At 36.5% G+C, this 26,001-nt stretch overlaps 1 protein-coding gene across 4 annotated transcripts in view; it reads left to right on the top strand.

The window, feature by feature from the left end:
- The window catches only part of AFG2A (AFG2 AAA ATPase homolog A), a 348,590-nt gene that overhangs the window by 283,298 nt on the left and 39,291 nt on the right, over positions 1-26,001 (top strand). For 3 of the 4 annotated variants that reach the window (XM_067735128.1, XM_067735129.1, XM_067735131.1), the window contains one exon: positions 1,783-1,947. The exons of the other annotated variant lie outside the window; for it this stretch is intronic. In XM_067735128.1, coding sequence (XP_067591229.1) covers positions 1,783-1,947 — 165 coding nt within the window. The remainder of the gene's footprint in view (positions 1-1,782; positions 1,948-26,001) is intronic. 4 annotated transcript variants of the gene reach the window in all.

Here is a 26,001-nt window from a genome sequence, read left to right as displayed (position 1 = left end):
ATATAGAAATGTGCTGTTTTTCACTGTTTATAAGTATCTCCTAAATATTCAAGGAGTGCTGTTTCTGATTATGCCAGCAAGAAGAGTAATTTTTTTGGAGATGGAAGGAGTCTACATTTTGGGGGTATATCATTTCTAATCCTTTTGATTTCTTCCTGAAGATTCAATTTTCCATCTCATGTCATTTCCCTTCAACCTAAAGAACTTCATTTAGCATTTTCTGTAATGCAGATCTACTGGAAACAGATTTCCTTGGTTTTCTTTTATCTAAAAATGACTTTATTTTTCCTTCGTTATTGAAGAGTACTTTCACTGGGAATAGAATTCTGGGGTGACATTTTTATTCTTTCAACACTTTAAAGATGTTGTTCTACTGGTTTCTGCCCTCCATTGTTTTAATTGAGAGTCATTGGTGATTCAAATCATTGTTCCCTGTATTCACTCTGGCAGCAGTTAAGATTTTATCTTTGCTTTTCAGCAGTTTGACTATAATGTGTTCATGTATGGTTTTCTTTGTATTTATTTTGTTTGAAATTCACTGAGCTTCTTGATTTTGTGAATTTATGGTTTACCAATTTGGGGGAATTTTCAGCCTCTTCTTCAAATATTTTTTTCTACCCCATCTTCTCTTTTCTTTCCTTACTGGACTCTTACTAGACCTTTTTTTGTCCCACAAGAATGATCTTTGCTTGTAAACCTTACCATTTCACCTTCCTACTTAAAACCTTCCAGTGGCTTCTCATTGCAAATAGAATGCAGTCCAGACTCTTCACCATGTTGTTTAAGACCTCATAATCTGCCTGTGACTATCTCTCTAACCTCATTTCCTATGTCTTTTCATTTTATTCACTGTTTCTACCACAGTGGGTTTTTTCTGTCTCTGGAACATGCCAGTCATCTGTGCCTTTGTACTTGAGGTTTCTTTTACCTTGAATGCTCTTTCCCAGATCTTTGTATGGGTGTCTCCTTTGGATATCTGCATAAGTTACCTCCTCAAAGAGGCTTTCTCTGACTACCCCAACTAAAAGCTGCCCCATCCCCTCAAAGCACACACAGATACGTGCACACTTTTGACCCATATCTCTCTTAATAGCTTTATGGAGATATAATTTACATACCATAAAATTCATCCACTTAAAATATAGAATTCAAAGGTTATTAGTATATTCACAGACGTGTAACTCTCACTATAGTCAGTTTTACACTTATCTGTCTTATTCGTGCTGTTTCCTAGTACCAAGAACAAACTCTGGTGTATAGTACCGCTCAATAGTTTTTTCTGAATAGATGACTTCATTAGCTCTAAGATAGTTCAGGCATTCTCCTTCGATAAATATTAGGGAAGTGCATTTGACTGCCATCAGCTCTAGAAACATTCTTTGATCTGAGCTATGTTATTTTGTGGGATCTCTGAAAACAGCTTAACCCATATTTGAAGAGTTATTGCAGGAAGTTACCAAAAAAAACCTTTTGATATGATGAATGCAAGTCATATACACATTTCCTTAAAAGACAATAGTCGTCTTTTACTGACCTGACAGTTGCTGAGGAGCAAAAAGCCTTTCAGAAATCCTGTTTTTCTATTTTCAAAAGTACTCTGACATTGTTTATTTGTTTGAATCTTTGAAATAGACTTTAGAATCTCTAGTACTTGTTTTATTTACTAATTATGATAATAGTGAGATATTCATGAGATTCTGGGCATCCTCTTTCCTTGGGTTCCTTCATATGGAATATCAATTCTGAGCTTGGTTAATCTTTGTTGCCCCTTCTTCTTTATAGGCCTTGATGCGGCCTGGAAGAATTGATAGAATCATCTACGTGCCTTTACCAGATGCAGAAACAAGAAGGGAAATATTTAACTTGCAGTTTCACTCTATGCCAATCAGTAATGATGTTGATCTGAATGAACTCATCCTCCAAACAGATACATATTCAGGAGCAGAGGTAAGATAGTTCCCCTTAAAATACCTTGGTGGGAAGAAAGCAGTGCCTTGGGGTCATTAGCAAAGAAAAGCTTGCTTGATGCCAGCTGTTTTAAATAACTGTGTATTAAGTAATCTTAAAACAGGAAATATACTACATTGACTAAATTAAATTGCATTTTACCTGGCCTCTATTATATTTAAATTGTTTTTACCTGGCTTATCTATTTCTCAAAATGTAGTCTTCAGAGAAGCAGCATAATATAGTGGAGAGAACACTGGACTAGAAGTAGAAGATTCTTCTTTTGGGGCTTTTTGTTTTTGTTTGTTTGTTTATTTTAACATCTTTATTGGAATATAATTGCTTTACAATGGTGTGTTAGTTTCTGCTTTATAACAAAGTGAATCAGTAATACATATACATATGTCCCCATATCTCTTACCTCTTGCATCTCCCTCCCTCCCACCCTCCCTATCCCACCCCTCCAGGTGGTCACAAAGCACCGAGCTGATCTCCCTGTGCTATGCGGCTGCTTCCCAGTAGCTATCTACCTTATGTTTGGTAGTGTATATATGTCCATGCCACTCTCTCACTTTGTCCTACCTTACCCTTCCCCCTCCCCGTATCCTGAAGTCCATTCTCTAGTAGGTCTGCATCTTTATTCCCATCTTGCCCCTAGGTTCTTCTGACCATTTTTTTTTCTTTATTTTTTTTTAGATTCCATATACATGTGTTAGCATACGGTATTTGTTTTTCTCTTTCTGACTTACTTCACTCTGTATGACAGCCTGTATGACTTCACTCTGTATGACAGTCCATCCACCTCACTACAAATAACTCAGTTTCGTTCCTTTTTATGCCTGAGTCATATTCCATTGTATATATGTGCCACATCTTCTTTATCCATTCATCTGTTGATGGACACGTAGGTTGCTTCCATGTCCTGGCTATTGTAAATAGAGCTGCAATGAACATTTTGGTACGTGACTCTTTTTGAATTATGGTTTTCTCATTGTATATGCCCAGTAGTGGGATTGCTGGGTTGTGTGGTAGTTCTATTTTTAGTTTTTTAAGGAACCTCCATACTGTTCTCCATAGTGGCTGTATCAGTTTACATTCCCACCAACAGTGCAAGAGGGTTCCCTTTTCTTCACACTCTCTCCAGCATTTATTGTTTGTAGATTTTTTCATGATGGCCATTCTAACCAGTGTGAGATGATATCTCATTGTAGTTTTGATTTGCATTTCTCTAATGATTAATGATGTTGAGCATTCTTTCATGTGTTTGTTGGCAATCTATATATTGTCTTTGGAGAAATGTCTATTTAGGTCTTCTGCCCATTTTTGGATTGGGTTGTTTGTTTTTTTGAAATTGAGCTGCCTGAGTTGCTTGTATGTTTTGGAGATTAATCCTTTGTCAGTTGCTTCATTTGCAAATATTTTCTCCCATTCTGAGGGTTGTCTTTTCATCTTGATTGTAGTTTCCTTTGCTTTTAAGTTTCATTAGGTCCCATTTGTTTATTTTTGTTTTTATTTCCATTTCTCTAGGAGGTGGGTCAAAAAGGATCTTGCTGTGATTTATGTCATAGAGTGTTCTGCCTATGTTTTCCTCTAAGAGTTTGATGGTGTCTGGCCTTACATTTAGGTCTTTAATCCATTTTGAGTTTATTTTTGTGTATGGTGTTAAGGAGTGTTCTAATTTCATTCTTTTACATGTAGCTGTCCACTTTTCCCAACACCACTTATTGAAGAGGCTGTCTTTTCTCCGCTGTATATTCTTGCCTCCTTTATCAAAGATAAGGTGACCATATGTGCATGGATTTATCTCTGGGCTTTCTATCCTGTTCCATTGATCTATGTTTCTGCTTTTGTGCCAGTACCATATTGTCTTGATTGCTGTAGTTTTGTAGTATAGTCTGAAAACAGGGAGCCTGATTCCTCCAGCTCCGTTTTTCTTTCTTAAGATTGCTTTGGCTATTCGGAGTCTTTTGTGTTTCAATACAAATTGTGAAATTTTTTGTTCTAGTTCTGTGAAAAATGCCAGTGGTAGTTTGATAGGGATTGCATTGAATCTATAGATTGCTTTGGGTAGTAGAGTCATTTTCACAATGTTGATTCTTCAAATCCAAGAACATGGTATATCTCTCCATATGTATCATCTTTAATTTCTCTCATCAGTGCCTTATAGTTTTCTGCATACAGGTCTTTTGTCTCCTTAGGTAGGTTTATTCCTAGATATTTTATTCTTTTTGTTGCAATGGTAAATGGGAGTGTTTTCTTAATTTCACTTTCAGATTTTTCATCATTAGTGTATAGGAATGCAAGAGATTTCTGTGCATTAATTTTGTGTCCTGCTACTTTACCAGATTAGTTGATTAGCTCTAGTAGTTTTCTGGTAGCATCTTTAGGATTCTCTATGTATAGTATCATGTCATCTGCAAACAGTGACAGCTTTACTACTTCTTTTCCAATTTGGATTACTTTTATTTCTTTTTCTTCTCTGATTGCTGTGGCTAAAACTTCCAAAACTATGTTGAATAATAGTGGTGAGAGTGGGCAACCTTGTCTTGTTCCTGATCTTAGTGGAAATGCTTTCAGTTTTTCACCATTGAGGACAATGTTGGCTGTGGGTTTGTCATATATGACCTTTATTCTGTTGAGGAAAGTTCCCTCTATGCCTATTCTCTGGAGGGTTTTTAATCATAAATGGGTGTTGAATTTTGTCGAAAGCTTTCTCTGCATCTATTGAGATGATCATATGGTTTTTCTCCTTCAGTTTGTTAATATGGTGTATCACGTTGATTGATTTGCATATATTGAAGAATCCTTGCATTCCTGGGATAAACCCCACTTGATCATGTTGTATGATCCTTTTAATGTGCTCTTGGATTCTGTTTGCTAGTATTTTGTTGAGGATTTTTGCATCTGTGTTCATCAGTGATATTGGCCTGTAGTTTTCTTGCTTTGTGACATCTTTGTCTGGTTTTGGTATCAGCGTGATGGTGGTAGAATGAGTTTGGGAGTGTTCCTCCCTCTGCTATATTTTGGAAGAGCTTGAGAAGTATAGGTGATAGCTGTTCTCTAAATGTTTGATAGAATTCGCCCATGAAGCCATCTGGTCCTGGGCTTTTGTTTGTTGGAAGATTTTTAATCACTGTTTCAATTTCAGTGCTTGTGATTGGTCTGTTCATGTTTTCTGTTTCTTCCTGGTTCAGTCTCAGAAGGTTGTGCATTTCTAAGAATTTGTCCATTTCTTTCAGGTTGTCCATTTTATTGGCATAGAGTTCCTTGTAGTAATCTCTCAGGATCCTTTGTATTTCTGCAGTGTCAGTTGTTACTTCTCCTTTCTCATTTCTAATTCTATTGATTTGAGTCTTCTCCCTTTTTTTCTTGATAAGTATGGCTAATGGTTTATCAATTCTGTTTATCTTCTCAAGGAACCAGCTTTTAGTTTTATTGATCTTTGCTGTCGTTTTCTTCATTTCTTTTTCGTTTATTCCTGATCTGATCTGATCTTTCCTTCTGCTAACTTTGGGGGTTTTTTGTTCTTCTTTCTCTAATTGCTTTAGGTGTAAGGCTAGATTGTTTATTTGAGATGTTTCTTGTTTCTTAAGGTAGTATTGTATTGCTATAAACTTCCCCCTTAGAACTGCTTTTGCTGCATCCCATAGGTTTTGGGTCATTGTGTTTTCATTGTCATTTGTTTCTATGGCAGATGACTTCCTCATTGATTTCTTCAGTGATCTCTTGGTTATTATGTAGTGTGTTGCTTAGCCTCCATGTGTTTGTATTTCTTACAGATTTTTTCCTGTAATTGATATCTAGTCTCATAGCGTTGTAGTCTGAAAAGATACTTGATATGATTTTGATTTTCTTAAATTTACCAAGGCTTGATTTGTGACCCAAGATATGATCTATCCTGGAGAATGTTCCATGAGCTCTTGAGAAGAATGTTTATTCTGTTGTTTCTGGATGGAATGTCCTATAAATATCAATTAAGTCCATCTTGTTTAATGTATCATTTAAAACTTTTGTTTCCTTATTTATTTTCATTTTGGATGATCTGTCCATTGGTGAAAGTGGGGTGTTAAAGTCCCCTACTATGATTGTGTTACTGTCGATTTCCCCTTTTATGGCTGTTAGTATTTGCCTTATGTATTGAGGTGCTCCTGTGTTGGGTGCATAAATATTTACAATTTTTATATCTTCTTCTTGGATTGATCCCTTGATCATTTTGTAGTGTCCTTCTTTGTCTTTTGCAATAGTGTTTGTTTTGAAGTCTATTTTGTCTGTTATAAGAATTGCTACTCCAGCTTTCTTTTGATTTCCATTTGCTTGGAATATCTTTTTCCATCCCCTCACTTTCAGTCTGTATGTGTCCCTAGGTCTGAAGTGGGTCTCTTGTAGACAGCATATATACGGGTCTTGTTTTTGTATCCATTCAGCCAGTCTAGGGGCTTTTTGATACAGCAGCTTCCAACCAGTTATACACATCTCTGAACTTTGATTGCTTTACCCTATCAAATGGAAATGGTGTACAACTTGCCCTACTGTTTTCTCATAGAGATCATAAAAATGAGATTAAGATATCATGTAAGCACTCTGAAATACAAAAGACTTGGCAGAGAGATTTTATTATTATCTTTTAAGATTTGGGAAAATTATCTCAGTCTACAAAGATTCTCTCATAAAAACCATAGAAGTGACAGCCAGTCTGCCCTTATAGTAAAAGTATACTCTCAACAAGAATAGCAAGACCTCTGTGAAAATATGAAAATTCTAAGTATGGCAAATAAATAAATATTTTTTCTGTCCTTAGCAACTCTTTACTTAGGCTGTTTTTATTTACAGAATAAAATTCCATTAAACTATTTGTGCAGCTTTTCTACATGTATGTCTTAAGAAAAATTTCGACTATATATTCCTCAACACAGAAATGTCTTCTGAATACCACTGATATGGGTCTGTACTGGGAAATTAATACTTTCTTAAGTAAGAAGCTGTAGATTCTTTTCATTCTGAATTATCCAGCAGGCTGGGACTCCACCTTCTGTTTTGCTTGCTATTATTTTTTATCTGTCTTCTGTAAAAACCAAAGAGGTTAACACATAACAGATCATTAGCGGTACTCAGAGAGTCTTGTAGGTATACTTACATGTGGAATTGGATTTAGTATATCATGTAGTCATAGCTAATAACAACAACCAAAATAAATACCAAATCTACTCACTGTTTTTTTCAACTAGTAACTATGTATGTTTGATTTTCCCCCTTTAAATTTTTAAATTCCACTGGGGTGGAAAATCCATGTAGAAAGTAGCTTGAGAAGCAGTTAAAGTGCGTTCACCTTTAAAGTCCTGTCTGAAACAATAATCTTTATGAGCATCTCTGTGGCATGACCATCCATTAAGTTAAAATGAACATACAGTTACTGCTAACTGACTGCTCCAGCATTTCTAGAATTTAGTTTTTGGTGTGAGACCAAGGGCTGTATGTGATATGTCAGTTTACAGGAAGTAGGCAGGAAAAGAAACCATAAATCTTTCACTTGAGTTGAGTGAAGTGGAAGAGTAGTTAGCAAGGTATAAATATGCCTCTCTCACTTTGAAATAATTCATGGTAGTAACACAGAAGTGCAAAACAAAAAGCAAAGCCAGTGAGGTCCTGTCTGGCTGAAAGGTAAAAACTCACTTGGTGCCAGGAATTATTGTACCAGCTTACTAGTTCTTATGTAGTACATGCCTAATTCAGTCTGAAATATAAGCAAATTCATTTCTGATTGATTTTTATATCAGATTTTCTAAAAATAGTCACAGAGAAAGTAGCAGAAAATACTGTCCCTCAGTTTACGTTTTTATGTCCCATATTGCATAGGTGAGGGAAGGGTATCTTTCTGTGGTCCTAGTTATAATCAGTATATTATTACAACTTCATAGACATTTATTCCAGAGCCGTATCTTAGTAGTTCTAGGCTTTTCAGTTTGGACAAGACAGGTTTGTTCCACATTTTTTGTTTTGGGTGGAGGGTTTGGTCTGAATATTTAAGTAATTCACACAGGTGCCTTATTGTTTGAGGAAAAATATTATCTTTTTAAAGTCTCAAAATTAATCAATAGGAAGTTTAAGGTAGATTAAACTTAGCTTCACATAAAATATAAGATCTCTCTCATCTTTTTTTCTTCTATCAGAATTAAAATGGCACAACAATGTTTGAAAGCCAAAATTAGTTTTGATTTTTTTTTTTTTTTTTTTTGGCTGCATTGGGTCTTCATTGCTGCAAGGGCTTTCTCTAGTTGCAGCGAGTGGGGGCTACTCTTCGTTGCGGTGAGCAGTCTTCTCATTGCGGTAGCTTCTCCTGTTGCGGAGCACGGGCGCTAGGCACCCGGGCTTCAGTAGTTGTGGTACACAGGCTTAGTTGCCCCGAGGCATGTGTGATCTTCCCAGACTGGGGCTCTAACCCGTGTCCCCTGCTTTGGCAGGCAGATTCTTAATCACTGCATCACTGGGGAAGTCCCTGATAGGTTTTTAAATAGTAAAACAGATTCAAAGCTTGAACCTCAGTCATCTGATACCTACAGGCTCAGTGCTTTACCACTGATTTAACTAATTTGTTTCTTCCCCCAGCAAGGCCATATCCTTCAGCACAGAACATACTACATAGTACATACTTAACAAACATTTAATGAACTGAAAAAAAGTTAGATTTAGGAAAAATAGACTTTCCCTTCTCATTTATCATAGAGGAACCTTCTTGTAGCAATGCACCCTGCTATAGGCACAGCCTCTTTTTCAGAGTTGGGGTGTCTCTGTGGGCACTTTTGGTATAAAACTGAAACTACTGACTCAGTTAATTGTCTTCACGGGAGAGTAATATATTCAGTATTACATAAAATTAATTTTATTTGACTGTACAGTATCAGCTATACGAACAAGAATTTGGCTGGGTGAGCCAGAAATGAGGAAATTGCTGACACTGCTTTTTAGAAACATAAAATGTTTATTTTAACTGTAGTGAATATTTTATTTTTAATTAAAAAGTTGTTTAGAATGTTTAGGATGGAGATGATACTGCACTCATTAAAGGACTGGGATAGGAGGGTTAATTTTTAAAAATATTTTCTTGTCACCTGGTGCTTTTGCCAGGTCAACATTGTTCCATAAAAGCTTACAGACACCCTGAGTTTGAAGTAGCTCCTTCTACCCTTCTGAGTTACTTCATTTTCCCTCCTTGGAGAGGGTATACAGGGAATTAAAGCATTATTTTAATCCTCAGGAGAGTCCCAAGAGGAAGTTTGTCACCAGCTGAAAAGAGAATGTGGTCCCTAGGGAGCAGCCTCTAAGGAGCGGCTGAAGCAGGCGGCATCCTTCAGCCATCTCTGCCGCCTGCTGCTCTCCCGTGGCCAGAACCTCATTGTCTTTGGCTTCTTGGCTGTAGCTCCCAGTTAATGGAAAAACATGTTGCCATTTAAAAGCAGATGGGAATTCACTTCAGGAGGAAATAAAAAGTCTTTTTTGGTTATAGCTATTGTTTTCTTTTGTCTTTGATTTTTGTTTTTTAAGTTATTTGTAGCAGATTCCACTTCATGTATTTGTCTTATATCAAATTATCCTAGTTCCTTTAAGAAAACGTTTATCTTACCCACTGCCAGGAAATCAGCAGTCACAAATCTATGCGTGTGAAGCCATGACAGGGCCCGTTACCCATGTGCCGTGTGCTTGAGGACAGAGATGATGGATAAGATCCATCATTTCCTCTCTGTACAGGAATTTGCTGACACAGGCTGACAATTCATATCTAAAATTTGGATTGAATGTTTATTTGCATTTGGATGTTATCCTCCTTTCAGTGATTATCTCATTAAAACTGACAAACTCTCTAAGAGCCAGGTATCACCTGTACATTTTATAAATAATATAGGCAATGATAGCATTTATTTCATATATCAAGATTTGAGAATTCAGCTTTCAAGAGAGGCAATAAAGTAGGGGAGAAAAAAGAATGTTAATGCTGCAGTTGAGTAGACTTTTAATCGAATTGTAGCTCTTTTCTCTCTGGGTGGTTACAGGCAAGTTATTTAACTTCTTTGAACCTCAGTTTCCTCATTTATAAGATATCTATGTGACTGAAATTGTTTTGAGGGTTAAATGAGATAATAAATGGAAAAGCACCAAGAAACAAGGCCTGACACATAAGGAGTGCTTCATAAATGTTATTTCCCTTCATCCTTTCCTCGTTTTATCAGTTCAGTATTTATATTTACCACGACAGTATTGGATGACGCTGCCATAAGGCAGTTTTCATTGTCTCAATAACCAGATAATTTATCTGAAATTATTATTTATAATAATTGAGATTGCCTCTTAGTCTTTTCTTCAAAACGTAAAAATCTACTTTATATGGTGATTTTTAGGGTCATCTTATGAATCTAGCTCTAGCAATTTGTTAAAGTTAAATAATTTCATGTTAATTTTTCAAAAAGCTTTAACTTCATGTAAATTTAGTGTACTTATCTCTATTTTACTAAAGTGATGTGTCTTGCCCTGAATTCTGTTTCGTAGTCTAGGCCCTCCTGGGTCTCATAATAGCTCAAGGTCTTCATGCCAGCTTGATATTAAAAATTCACCTTCCAGTGTGCCTCTTTAATTCAAGAAGCGTTCCTTTCACTGTGCTTGAGTTATTATAGCTAATAAAGGGAGAGACTTAAATTACTTTTCTATCTTGCTTATTATTATTCCTTCTGATAGCCTCTCTCTTTTCTCCTACCCAGTGAAAACAGAAGGAGCAATTATAACCACGTAGGATATCTGTACTCTTCCTACGTGAAGCCTCTTGTGACTGTTTTCCCTAATCTAAATAAAAGTCAGGATCAACGTACTAGAACCTGGCATAGACTGACTCTATATGACAAGCCTAACAACACATCTAAGATAGGACTAAAGATCCTAAGGCAGGACAGGACACGTTTTGGCCTGGTCTCAGGCTCCCTGGGTAGTGCTGATAGAGAGCAGCTAGCAGCAGTGTTCCTATCTCAGAGTGAAGCAGGGCACTGCAGGACTTAGCAACCTCCTGCAGACACACGTGCAATCTGCTTGTCCCGCCTTATCAGAAACTGCCCTATGAAATCATGCTGTTGTCACTAGCTGGTCTGCTGTTCTTATTTGAGATCTTTGTTCTCTCTACTCCTTCTTGTGCATTTACCCTAAAATTCTATATCTCTAGCCCAAATTTCAAAGTACTCTTTGTTTATACAACCTACTGAAATCACCGCTTTGTCATAAAACCATCATGACAGCCCCACCCAGAAATGGCTTCTCCTTTTGAACTCCTTTACTCTGATTTCTGTTTCACTTGTTTAGCATTTAGGATATTTTTGTGGTTATTTTAATATGAGCAGCCACCTCATGTCCCTTCCCCTTCCCCCTCCCCCCTCCCCCCCCCACCCCCCGCAAACAAACTGTAAGATTCTCTATGGCAGAAACCAGGTTTTCTACTTCTTGGAGTCCAGCAAAGCAACCATTCTGTCCACTGAATCAGTGGACATTAATGTTGGATGGATGATTTATGTGTTGACTCTAAGTAATTCTGATGAACAAAAATATCAGTTTTAACGTTCACTAAAGTGACACTTCTGGTTTTAAACTTTTTTTTTTTGATATACGTTATCTGAGTGCCTAACACTAGGAGAACACCGCTGTAGCAAAAGAACTAGAGCCAAGCAAAAACAATTGATTTGTCTGAAGTCCCACAGCCAATAAGTGACAGACCCAGAACCAGAACCTGGATCTTTCAACTCCTCCTGAAAGACTCTTCCTGCCTCTGAGTCAACAGAAGAATCTTTGAAACTGTTTCCTAGTTCCCCTCAACATCTCTGAAACTTGATAAAGATTTGCCTGCTCTTGTAGATAGCGGATATGAAACATCTTTACTTTTTTTTTTTTTTTTTTTTTTGTGGTACGCGGGCCCCTCTCACTGTTGTGGCCTCTCCTGCCGCGGAGCACAGGCTCCGTTCGCACAGGCTCAGCGGCCATGGCTCACAGGCCCAGCCGCTCCGCGGCATGTGGGATCCTCCCGGACTGGGGCACAAACCCGTGTCCCCTGCATTGGCAGGCGGACTCCCAACCACTGCGCCACCAGGGAAGTCCTACATTTTTTTATATGTACTTTTCTGACAGTTGTCTTTAGCTACCTCGATGTCATCTTCACAAAAATTGTAAGCTACTTGAAGTTAGGAACTATGTTTTTGTTTATTCACTTACAGTATTTACCAGGTATTGTGAATAAGGTCTTCAGTTTAGAGGGAAAGACATATAAACAACTAAGTTCTGTATAATGTGTTTTATGTGGCATGATGTAATGATGTGCAGAATACTAGGGGAGAAAGAAGAGGATGTAACTCACACTAACTGGGATTGAAGGTGGGGATAGTTGATCTGAGTCTTAATAGGTGAATAGGAGTTCCCAAAGTAGAGTAGGGCCGGAAAGGGGAGCATGCCTGGCATACAGAAAGGCAGAGATGCATAAAAGAACATAGTGTGTTCTAGATTCAGTTAAAGGTTAAAATATGAGTAGAAAGAGTCTGAGAGTGGAAGTAGTAGGTGATAAAGCAGGAAAAGTAGGTCAGACAAATGTGAAGGACCTTGCACATCATCTGGACTTGTTTTTCTCCTTTAAGCCGTGGAGAACCATTGAAGAATTTAATAAGAAATACTGTGGTCAGATTTGTGTGTTTGAAAGATTGGTGGCATTTGTATCCAAGGCCACCACTAGCTGAGCCTATGGAGCACCTTTACACGAATTAGAAAAAGACGCTCCTTTACCCCATCTGGTGACAGATTCCTGCGAGGGCAAAAGGCTTGTCAAGCAGAACATGAGCTTTCATGAAAGTCCCTATTTCATTAAGTCCTTATTCACCCCCTCAGCTGGGCATCCTTGTATATGCTCAACCTTCACATCTATACAGGGTCGTCTCATTTTTTGGCTTATCTACCTTTAAATATCCCTCGCAGTGCCTACTAGCACAGTACCTCATGTAAAGTTTATATGTATTCATCAAATAAATAAATTTAGATTTTAATCCCAAGTAGATAAACTACTTTCTGTGACTTTAAGATTTGCCTCATGAGCCCTTGGACAAATATGTTTTGTGAATGGGATAAATGGGAATTTAAAGATGTCTTTTGTACAACATTAGCACGTTAAACCTGCCATGAGGTGCAGCACCTGATATGAATGGCCAAAATATTAAAAGTCAGGTGGATTATGTCTTCTGAGCCACGTTACCACTTGTAACTTTGAACATAAGCTCCTAGGGCAAGTACCTTATCTCTGCAGCTCTGTTCAATGGCTAAAATGTAGCTACCCTGTTGTAAATGAATCATGATAAAACCTTCCAGAGCAAAAATCAGATACACTAAAAGCTTATATCTAGACTGTAACTTTTAAGCAGTCCTCCACCCCTCTCCCTTACCATTTGGTAAAAACCAAGACCTAGACTTCAGTCCCACCTTGACCATTTACTGCAGTATTAGTTTGGCCAAATCAGTTACCACCTCTAGAGCTCAGTTCTCGTATTTTAATAAGGGAGTAGAAATAACGGTCTTTATGATCCTTTCTAGTGCTAAAAATGTGTGCCTATATACCTGTCATAGATTAGACTAATTGTATAAGGAATTCTTTAGGGGTTGGACCTCCAGGGACATATAACATGGTTATGTTTTCCTTACAATGCTTCTAAAAACCTGGGATCTTGGGGTTGTGGTCAGTGTCTCTGAATACTTGCTTCTGTGGCCTAGAGATCCTAATCATGGCACCAGAGGAATGGGAACCTTGAAAAACTCTGACAGTTCATAGAATTCGGATTTTAATAAAATTCTCCTAGGAATTCCGTGGCGGCCTAGTGGTTAGGACTCTGTGCTTTCCCTGCCAAGGGCCCCGGTTCAATCCCTTGTCTGGGAACTAAGATCACGTAAGTTGCATGGCATGGCCACAAAAAAACAAAAAAAAAACTCCTTAGCAAACTTAAACAATTTTCCACTGAATGGAAATGAAAGTTTTAATTGCTCAGAGATTCCCATGCCCAGTGATTTTTTTTTTTTCCTGATACTTTTGGTTTTTCTGCTTTTCAGCTTCCTTAAGAACAGCAAGTCAAGTTCAATATCTATGATTCTGGAGATGTTAGGATAAAAAGTCTTATAAAACGGAAATATGCATCGGCCTACTTTTTCCCTAGACTCTTTGTTAGGAAAGTAAGAAAAAGCTACGAAGTTATAATGTTCATTTTAACTTATAGTTTTTAAAATTTACAGTGTATGGAAATGTAACATTCTCTATATTTCCAAACATGAACTTCTACTTAAATTGGCAATAAAAAGAACCTTAATTCAGCTTACCTGAGGTCTATTTTAGATAGGATGTTTACACCAAGCAAATCATTCTCCAGAACACCTTGTGCTGCCATACCTGTATTACTGACTCCTTGCCAGGTGTTTAAAACTGCTGTCAGATTACAAAAAGCATTAGTCAGAAAGGAGATGAATATAATGAGAGGCTGGCTGGCAACAAACTTAATACAGCATTTTATTACTGAAAGTATAAAGTACTGAAGCCCCTTTATAAAGAGAAGCAGTATATCAAGGCAACAAGTTCATCAAGACCTACCTGATAATCTAGTCCCCAAGCCTGGTATCCAGGCTAAATAAGTATCTATGAAGAATTACTCAGGCCAATAATAATGGCATTTTAACATTCCACCTTGTTTCTCCTCTTCCAAATTCTCAGTCTCTCTATTGACTCATGCTGGTTCTCCAGAATTTTTGTACAGACATTTAATCTGTGCTTCTTCATCTTCAAATGTGTGATAAATTTGTGTGTGGGGGGTGGTGGTTCTACCAACTTGAAAGGAATTCATGATTTTAAAAAGATGTGTAGGGACTTCCCTGGCGATCCAGTGGTTAAGACTTTGCCTTCCAATGCAGGGGCTGCAGGTTCGATCCCTGGTCGGGGAGCTAAGATCCCGCGTGCCTCGAGGCCAAGAAACAAAACAAAATAGAAGGAATATTGTAACAAATTCAGTAAAGACTTTTAAAAAATGGTCCACATCAAAATTAATTAATTAAAGGATTGTAAAGCATAGTACTAATTCTATAGTATAGATTCTGGTAGAGTTGGATATTTTCGTTTGGTTATTTGAGGTGGAGGTAGGCTAACTTCTAATAATGATTCCAATTGATCCGTATACGAAAAGTATGCCACCAATGTAAGTGAAAACTTTTTCTTCTTTTATGAACAGTTTGTACTATGTGAAACTGCATTACAGTTAAGCAAATGAGTTATGGAATGAGAAATATCTAAATCCAAATGCCAGGTCTGACCATTTCCTAGATTGTGACCAGTTTCCTTATTATGTAAATTATGTGAGAGATCTCTCCTTTATAGATCTGTTGTCCAGAATAGATGAAATGATTCATATAATAAGTAATATGTGTACTTATCCTATTACATATAGCAAGTGCTCAATAAATCAGTTTTGTTATATTTTTTATAAATCAGTAAAATCAATTTAATTGATATCTAATATAAAGAATTTACAATTTGCTTAATTTTCCCATATTTTATTGCCTTATATTTTATGAATACTCATGAGTGTTTCATGTGTATGTCATGTTTTTAGTTTTGGTGGTGTGTTCTTTAAATTCAAACTATATTTCATACTTACATGCAGCATTTATTTCAGCTGATTTATATTTATAAACATCTGTAATTCCTATTTTTATTTGTTCCTTTTTAAGCATGTATACTATTTTTTTGCTTTCAAGTGTAAAGGTAATGTTTATTTTCAAACTGTCTACATAATATCCCTATTTTAGTATATCTGTTAAGGTAATAACTAGTTCCTTGCATACGACTTAAATTTTTTTTCTATAAATTTATTTATTTTATTTATTTATTTTTGGCTGCGTTGGGTCTTCGTTGCTGCGTGCGAGCTTTCTCTAGTTGCGGTGAGCAGGGGCTACTCTTCTTTGCCGTGTGCAGGCTTCTCATTGCGGTGGCTTCTCTTGTTGCGGAGCACGGGCTCTAGGCGCACGGGCTTGAGTAGTTGCGGCTCGCGGTCTCTAGAGTGCAGGCTCAGTAGTTGTGGCCCACGGGCTTAGTTGCTCCGCGGCATGTGGGATCTTCCCAGTCCAGGGCTCGAACCCGTGTCCCCTGCATTGGCAGGTGGATTCTTAACCTGATGCCACCAGGGAAGCCCACGACTTAATTTTTTAATGTAAGTTTTATTAATTAAAAAGAGAAAAAAATAGTGAACATAGCATTTCTACTAGAACGATGATTTAGGAAATACGCCTACCTAATTCGTATGCCCTTTCATTTTAGCTGAGGGTTGAATCCTAGTGCTTAGGTAAGTCTCAGACATGAAACGCTAAGGACAGAAGTACTGCAGGTATGTCATGTGGTGTTTGACGGTGACATAGGGATGTTCTTATTCTTCATCCTCAGGAGACAGTAACTGAGTTCTCAAAGGTATCATTCTATTAAAATGTTGCTAAAACTCTATAAAATAGTTGTTTAGAGTTGCACTGCAGTCATTAAGTTGTTCTTAAACATAACCTCTACTGTGTTTTAGGGATTTGAAAACTGAATCTAATCTTGCCTTAGGCTTGAAAGAAAAGTAGAAAGAATTAAGATTTGCATGTCTGTCTTTTGTCTATGTTTTTAACCTCCAACTATTATTTCTGGTGTTCTTTAATAATAGCTAGCTCTCTTTTTGTTTAAAATCTGGAAAATGGGTTTTGCTTTTATATTTGTAGGAAAGTTCCCCTGTTCATTTAGAAGAAAAAAAAAGAATTAGGTATAATCCACGTGCCACTTTCATGATTTTGAAAATTCCAAATCATAAATTAGTCATTTTCTCTTTTTCTTCAGAATTACAAAAAAAAAAAAAAATCACTTAAACCGTTTTTGACATTTGGACAAGACCTTCTTTCAGTGATAGCAAAAGTAGCCCCTTGGCATATTTTTATTCACTTTAAAAGAATCCTTAAGGAGTGGTTTTATATTTAAAAGCAAGAATTGTATTTAGTTTGCCTAGCATTAACTTCTTGCCAGAATTCTTAAAAATATGAAAGGTCAAACAAACACTCTGAACAATAGTAGTCCCCAGCATTTCTTTTTTCTTTTCTTCTCTGTGTCATAAATCTGGTCAGAACTGGAGTTTAGTGGGGAGATGAATCAAAAGTTGTCAATTCAAAGTGAACTTTCTTGTTGTACAACTGAATTGGTCATAATGGGCCTGAAGTTTGCATGCATGCACGCATTTCATTCATGGCTTCTACCGTTTCATTCATGGCTTCCTTATAGTTTAATAATAGACGTTTATGCTATAAAATTAATAGTGTGTACCTGCTGTGTACAGCACAACAAAACTTTTTGCCATGTCTAGTTTATTTTTGAACCCTGTAGGGATAGTTTCATGAGTAAATTGTACCCTCAGTGCTTTTAAATTACATATTTTAAAGAATATTTCTTTACAAAATTTTAGAACATTTATTATATAAAGCAAGTTACATTAATATTTTCATTCACTTTGTACTTGTATATAAAATTATAAATCAATAATTGAATTTTAGGAACATAATAAAATAACTCAAGTAAGGATAAGACTTGTTTGATATTATACAACGTTCTAAATTATGTAAAAATTGAAACATATATCGAAGTCCAACTGGAACATGATCTAGCTTATTATAAAATCTGGTTTAATGTGGGCATATCTTGGATCCTACCCCAAGTGGTTTATTGCAATTAGTACCCTAAAACCTCAATATAATAATTTTTTTCTATAATAATATCTTATAGCATAAAGTAATATATAAATATGTTCTGTATTATTTTGAACTTTTATTTTTGCAACTCCTGTAGTGATATATCCTGAGGACCTCCAAGGTCTAAATATAACTTTTACAGGTGTTTGAAGAATCAGGTGACTTGCTGGCTGAACCAGCTACATCTGTAAAGCTTTGTTTAAATATAGCTCTACGTGTAAACTGATCATGCCTTATAAGCTAACCACCCATAAAGACTGTATGTTTTCTTCTTTGGTAGTCAGTACTTTAGATGATCAATATATAATCCACATTTATAGTCATATAATAGGCAAAATGTAGAATAAAATAGAAGAGAATGTTTCTCTCATTTTATGTGTTTCACAGAGAGACCCACAGGCTGATTGGAAAAAAAAAAACAAAAAGAGAGTGAGAGAGAGAGGTCTTAGTGCCTAATAAGCTTGAAGTTTTCTTTCCTCTTTTTCCTGATAGTAATTGCTTATAATTTTTTAAAGAGTCACTATGAACTAAATTCTGTCCCTGCAAAATTTGCACGTTGAAGCCCTAACCCCCAACGTGGCAGTATTTGGAGATAAAGCATGTAAGGAAAGGAGGTAATTAGGATTAAATGAAGTGATAGAGTAGGGTCCTAATAAAGCATCCTGAATGTACAGAGGAAAGGCCACGTGAGGTTACTATGATATTTGCGGCTGTCTGCAAGATAGGAAAAGAGCCCTCACCAGGAACTGACCATGATGGCATGCAGTCTCAGACTTCCAGCCTCTGGGTTGTGAGAAAATTAATTTCTATTGCTTCAGTCACCCAGTCTATGGTATTTTGCTATGGCAGCCCAAGCTGACTAAGACAGAGTCCATTACACCTCACATTATTATAGCACAGATCATGTTCTATTTTTTACTTCTTTTTTTCTAACTAATAAAGATGATTTCTGTTAATTTGTAGTCATTAATTTCATCCTGAATTGTCTTTGAGAATCAGATGAGTATAGGCAGTTCCTAGTTTACAAAAAGTTTACTCTAAGTTGCCTTTGGAGAATTCAAAATAACATTTATTTCAAGCAGTGCTTCCAGAAGCATTGGCGGATAGTTTCCAAGCTAGCCCCCTGACATGTCTTACACCCTAGTATAGGTAACCTAACAGTAGTAGGCATAAGTTTTAGATCCTGGAGGAAGGAGAATGTGCACTATTAGAGCCAACCAAAGGAAAAGGGGAGTTTTTTTTCTTTTCTTTTCTAGGCACAGAGCCAGTCCTATGCATGATTAGGTTAGACAGAGTTTGTCATCGCTTTATCTCTTTGTATAGCTTTTCACCCTTCATCTTCCAAGATCCCCAGCATCCTCTTGACCTACTTTTCTGAGTTCTTTATTTTGACAATCTCAATCACTTGTCTGGTTGGAACAGTCTGATTAAATCAATTCACTACATTATGCCAAATAATCAAGAACACTTCCAGAGGTATCTGCATTTTTTAAAAATTTTACTTTCCCAAATGAATCTCTTAACTGGTGGATTTGGGGGTTATATAAAAAAAAGGGAATAGAAAAGAACTCAGAAGTATTCTAGTCTACTTTCTATAGCTTTTCTTGCTCTTTAACCCTTTACCTTTCCTCTTCTGCTGACTTTCAAGGTACTTAAAGGGTTTTACAAGGCTCCTTGTAAAAAAGGATTTATTCTACACCAAAAATTTTTACACATCCATTGAACGTAAACAGGTTTATAATTTGCTGAAAGGACTTCCAGTCTTTTCTGTTATATGCAATTACATTTTGACATGGTTATACTAACATTGCATGACACATTTTATTGACTCCATTGTATTAGTCTACTCTCATCTTAAACACTGCTATTCCATTTTACTGAGCCTTATTAGCATCAGGGACTTTGGAGTGGAAGCTGAAAGGAAGGTAATAGTAATAGAAACTTCTGTAGTAAGTGATTTTGTAATTGGGAAATATTTATATTTTCGAGAATAGTTTAAAGCTGACTCTAAAAGCACCAGGGTTCTTTGAGATTGTCTCAAGGCCAGGTCATAGGAGCAAACAGGAGGAAGAATCCTAGGGCCCCACACCTGGACTTCATTGGGGGGAGCAGCTCCATTTAATCTGTAAGATTTTGTTTTATAACAGGGATTTGTCTCTAAAAAATTTTGGTTTAAGACCCCTATTTAAGAGGAAATTCATAGTTAAAAATATAAAAAACTGGGAATTTCCCCCACAAGCACTAAAAAGACAACTGAGTTAAAGAATAAAATTAATAACCAATTTCTGCCCCTTGTAAGAAGTTTTTCTTTGTTAGACAGTTTTATGCAAAATTTTTGGAAATGTATTAGAAGGCATCAATTAAAGAATTTCCAAATAAAAATATTTATAAATATTTGGTCACCAATTCTTAAACATGACCCCTAAAACTAGGACATACATGCTTAAGATCATATTTTTCTAGTATTTGTATACAAAATCTGAAAAGTACCATTTTCTATTAACAAAGGGCCAAAATTCTCTCTTTTTTAAGTGATGCATTTTTATAACTTGAAAGCTATATATGGGAATCATATCTCCATTTATCTCACTAGAAAAATTAGAACTATTTCTTCTACATTACTAAAAGATATGCTTTTAATAACTAGAATTATCTCTTACATAGCATTTTTAATTATATGTATATTTTATTAATAGATTTTATTTTTGAGCAATTTTAGGCTTACAGAAGAATAAGTGGAAAATAGGAAGTTCCCATTTACCATCTCACCTCCTCCTCCTAATTTCCCTTATTATCTTTCATTAGTGTGACACATTTATTAAAATTGTTGAGCCAGTATTGATAGAGGGTTTTTTTATTATTATTTATTTATTTATTTATAGGTTGTGTTGGGTGTTCATTGCTGCACGTGGGCTTTCTCTAGCTGTGGCAAGCGGGGGCTGCTCTTTGTTGTGGCGCGCGGGCCTCTTATTGCAGTGGCTTCTCTTGTTGCGGAGCACAGGCTCTAGGCCCGTGGGCTCAGTAGTTGTGGCGCACAGGCTTAGGCTCTGCGGAGCATGGGATCTTCCCAGATCAGGGATTGAACCCATGTTCCCTGCATTGGCAGGTGGATTCTTAACCACTGTGCCACCAGGGAAGTCCCTAGATTATTAACTAAACTCCATAATTTATGTTAGGGTTCACTCTTGGTGTTGTACTGTCTATGGACTTTGAGAAATATATAATGACATTTGTATCCACCATTACTGTATCATATAACATAGTTTCATGGCACTAAAAATCCCACGTGTTCCACTTATTCATCCCTTCCTCCCTGACTCCAAACCCTTGATCTTTTTGCTGTCTTCATAGTTTTGCCTTTTCCAGAATGCAATATAGAAGGAATCTTCTTTCACATAGCATTTTGCATTTAAGGTTCCTCCGTGTCTTTTTGTAGCTTGATAGCTCATTTCTTTTTATTGTTGAATAATATACCATTATCTGCATGTACCACAGTTTATCTGTTCACCTGTTGAAGGACTTACAAGTTTAATGAATGAAGCTTGAATAAAGCTGCTGTAAACATTTATGTGAAAGTTTTATTTATGGACTTAAGATTTCATCTCTTTGTGGTAAATATTAGGAGTGTGATTGCTGGATCATACGTAAGAATGTGTTTAATCATAAGAAACTGACAAACTGTCTTCCGATATGGCTGTGCCATTTTGCATTCCCAACAATGAAAGAAAGTTCTTGTTGCTCCATATCCTCATCAGCATTTGATGTTGTCCGTGTCTTAGATTTTAGCCATTTAAATACATGCATAGTGATATATCATTGTTAATTTGCAATTCCCTCATGACATATGTTTAGCATCTTTTCATTTGCTTATTTGCCATCTATATATCTTCTTTGGTGAGCTGTCCATATTCACATATTTTGCCCACCTTTAACTGGGTTGTTTTCTTATTTTTGGATTTTAGGAGTTCTCTGTACATTTTGGTTACCACTCTTTTATCAGATTTGTGTTGTCTAAAGATTTTTTTCTTAGTTTGTGGCTTATCTTTTCACTCTAAACAATGTCTTTCATAGAGCAGAAATTTTTAATTTTAATGAATTATCTATTTTTTCTTTCAAAATACATTTAATAAGGTATTAAGTGTATTCTTTCTGTAAAAAAATATCTATTTGGAATCAATTTATGCTTTGTAAATGTTTATAGATAAAAATCACCATATTTGCTCAATAGTTTACTTTTGTCCTCATAATTGTGATGATTTATAACTTTTAACGGCAAGGGAGAATTATTCCCTCAAAGAACTGTTAGCCATGAAGAAAACCATTCTCTTTTGAACATTATGCTACTGTATTTGAATCAGATATTTCTGCCTGTATGAATAGAAAAACATTCTCCTCAGAAACTGGGACTCAGTACTCAACAGGAGCGGTTTTAACTTGGGCACATGCGGTATTTTACATGTAGATCATATACTACACAATGGCAGTACTATATGGCCATGTTTTAAAACACAGGATAACTGTGCTAGGAGATGATAGATGAGGGGAGGGACCTTTTAAATGAAGAAGTACATTATAGAAAGAAGTTTTTACGTTTTTAAAGTTTTGTCTGATTCAAGAACCTTGTCACATCACACACTGGCAGTGAGGTGATGGAGTTTATATATTCAGCAATCTCTTTCTATTGGCACAATTTTAAAAATACCCTAACAAAATACTACAGCAGAGTAATACAGAGCAATCTAGGATAATTTTTCTTTTTACATTGACTTAGCTTTACCTGTATTTTGTGGGTTTTCTGTTGCCACAGTGCACATATATATATGTATGTTCACCTACACATCAAACTCATACACAGATCACAGCAATGAGAACTTAGGACTTAGCTGAAACTAAATTATTTTTCATATCAGGCAGTTTCCCTCAATTAGCAAAGCTACCTTATAGGAGTCATATAGTAAACTGGATCCATTTATTACACTATTAAAAATGCCCATATCCGCCTGCCGATGCAGGGGACACGGGTTCGTGCCCCGGTCCGGGAGGATCCCACATGCCGCGGAACGGCCGGGCCCGTGAGCCATGGCCGCTGAGCCTGCACTTCCGGAGCCTGTGCTCCGCAGTGGGAGAGGCCACAACAGTGAGAGGCCTGCGTACCGCAAAAAAAAAAAAAAAAAAAGCCCATAGAATGGGATGTGCCCTACATGTTACAACAGCTTTAGAGAATGAAAGCTTGGCAACTTTAGAGAATGAAAGGAGAAGCAAATACAGTTATATTTGGGTGGCAATAACAGATAGACTATCGTCTGGAGTCTAGTATAGAGAATAAACATTCACCTTTGTTTTTCCTACTCTCCCTCTCCTACTTTCCTCTTTTTTCCCCCCAGCTTTATTGAGATATAATTGACAAATAGAAGTATAAGATATTTAAAGTGTACAGCATGATAATTTGATATATACTGTGAAAGGATTCCTTCCATCAAGTTAATATCAATACACGTATTTTGTGTGTGTGTGTGTGTGTGTGTGTGTGTGAGAGAGAGAGAAAATTTAGTTTCTACTCTTAGCAAATTTCAGTTACACAATACAGTATTTTCAACTTTAGTCATCATATTATACATAGATTTTCAGACCTTTTATTCATCGTATTACTGAAAGTTTGTACACTTTTACCAACATCTCCCTATTTCCCCGACCCCCCAGCCTCTGGAAACCACTTTTCTACTCTCCCTTTCTATGAGTTTGGCCTACCTTTTATTTATTTATATTTTTAGACTCCACATATAAGTGATACCATGAAATATTTGTCTTTCTCTATGTTATTTCACTTGGCATAATACCCTGCCTGTTTATTCATATCACAAATAGCAAGATTTCCTTCTTTTTAAAGACTGAGTAATATTCCATTTTATCTATATTTATAAATATATAAATATTTATATATTATATATATATATATATATATCACATTTTTTATCCATTTATCCAGAGACAGACACTTAGGTTGGTTCCATACCTTGGCTGTTGTGATTCATGCTCCAATGAACATGGGAGTACAGGTGTCTCTTCAAGATAATGCTTTCGTTTCCTTTGGATATGTACCCAGAAGTGGGATTGCTGGATTGTATGGTAATTTTATTTTTAAGTTTTTTCGAGGAACCTCTATACTGTTTTCCATAGTGGCTGTATTAGTTTACATTCCCACCAACAATGTGCAAGTGTTCCCTTTTGTCCACATCCTCAGTAGTATTTATCATCTCTTCTCTTTTTGATAATAGCCATCCTGACAGGTGTGAAGCAATAACTAATTATGGTTTTGATTTGTATTTCCCTGATGATTAGTCATGTTGAGCACCTTTTTATGTACCTGTTGGCCATTTGTATGTCTTTGGAAAAAATGTCTATGTGGGTCCTTCACCCATTTTTTAATTGGGTTCTTTGGTTTTTCGCTGTATTAATACTTTGTATATTTTAGATATTAACCCCTTTTCAGATGTATGATTTGCAAGTATTTTCTCCCATTTAGTAGGTTGCCTTTTCGTGTGTTGATGGTTTCCTTGCTATGTAGTAGCTTTTTAGTTTGATGTAGTCCCACTTGTTTATTTTTGCTTTTGTCACCTTTGCTTTTAGTGCCAAATCCAAAACATCATCGCCAAAACCAGTGTCAAGGAGCTTACCCCCTATGTTTTCTTCTAGGAGTTTTACACTTTCAAGTCTTACATTTAATCCATTTCAAGTTGGTTTTTGTGTGTGGTGTAAGATATGAGTCCAGTTTCATTCTTTTGCATGAGAATATCCAATTTTCCCAACACCATTAATTGAAGAAACTGTCATTTCCTCATTCTATATTCTTGGCTGCTTTATGAAAGTTAATTGACCATATATGCATGGATTTATTTCTGGGCTCTCTATTCTGTTCCATCGATCTATATGTCTGTTTTTATGCCAGTACCATACTGTTGTGATTACTTTAGTTTTGTAATATAGTTTGAAATCAGCAAGTATGATGCTCCAGCTTCTTTCATCTTTCTCAAGATTGCTTTGACTATTCAGAGTCTTTTGTGGTTCCATACAAATATTAGGGTGTTTGTTCTATTTCTGTGAAAAGTGTCACTGGAACTTTGGTGGGGATTGCACTGAATTTGTAGATCACTTTGGGTAGTACGGACATTTTAACAATACTAATTCTTCCGGTCCATTAACACAGTATATCTTTCTATTTATTTGTGTCTTCTTCAGTTTCTTTCATCAGTGCCTTATAGTTTTCAGTGTATAGATCTTTTACCTCCTTGGTTAAATTTATTCCCAAGTATTTCATTCTTTTTCATGCCATTATAATTGGGATTGTTTTCATAGTTCTCTTTCTGATAGTTCAAAGCTGGAGCACCAGATGTGTGTACAGGATCCTTCCAGGGAGATACTGGCAACTTGGTTTCATTGTTTGAGCTGGCCAAAAAGAGAAGGTGGGAGAAGTGTTTGCAGGCTTCCCCCAGAGATTGCAGCCAACTCCTAAATGTGTGCATAACTACAAGCTGGACCCTTGGGCAGCAGTTTGTAAAGTTTGCATTTAGACCCCTTTCAGGGAAGGACTGGGAGAGATAGGTGCTTTTTTATTTCTTCCTCAGTGCTGAGTCCTGGGGGGGGATAACTACAGTGATTACCTATGTACACCTGAAGCACTGCCTCTTTGTTTGCTATAATCTTATAGGTCTTATGGACACAAGCCCTGTTGGCTTCCAGAGCTAGGTATTTGGGAGCCAGGTGGAAGTCTTAAAAGTTGAGGCCTTAAATGTGCAGTCCAAACCCTTGCTCCTCAGGGAGAAGCTGAGAGTTAGTTCTCTTCAGATTGTGTGGCTGTGTGCCAGAGTGGGGTTTATGACAAGAGTGCATCTCAGCCTTTCCTACCCATTTCAGTGTGGGTATTTTCTTCTTCATCCTATGTATACTATGTATACAAGTCTCTCAGCTTATTTCTGGATTTCTTTCATAGGGAATTGCTCCATGTGTAGCTGTACAGCATGTATGTGGGAAGAGGGAAGTTCAGAAATCTCCTGTGTTGCCATCTTGGTCAACTCCCCTCCTGCTTTCCTTTTTATAGTATAAAATCAAAGTTCTTTCAGTGGTATCAAGCAGTGTGAGGGGTGAACAAAGACCAGACCAGAAATGGATGTGTTTCTTTGCCAGGGTTCTGTTGCCTACGTTAAAAACTAACAGATGCCAAAAAGAAGTTATAATAGAAAAGGATGTAACTTATGG

This window comes from Pseudorca crassidens, chromosome 4, assembly GCF_039906515.1.
Source record: "Pseudorca crassidens isolate mPseCra1 chromosome 4, mPseCra1.hap1, whole genome shotgun sequence".
Taxonomy (NCBI): domain Eukaryota; kingdom Metazoa; phylum Chordata; class Mammalia; order Artiodactyla; family Delphinidae; genus Pseudorca; species Pseudorca crassidens.
This window is presented reverse-complemented; position numbering and strand designations above follow the sequence as displayed.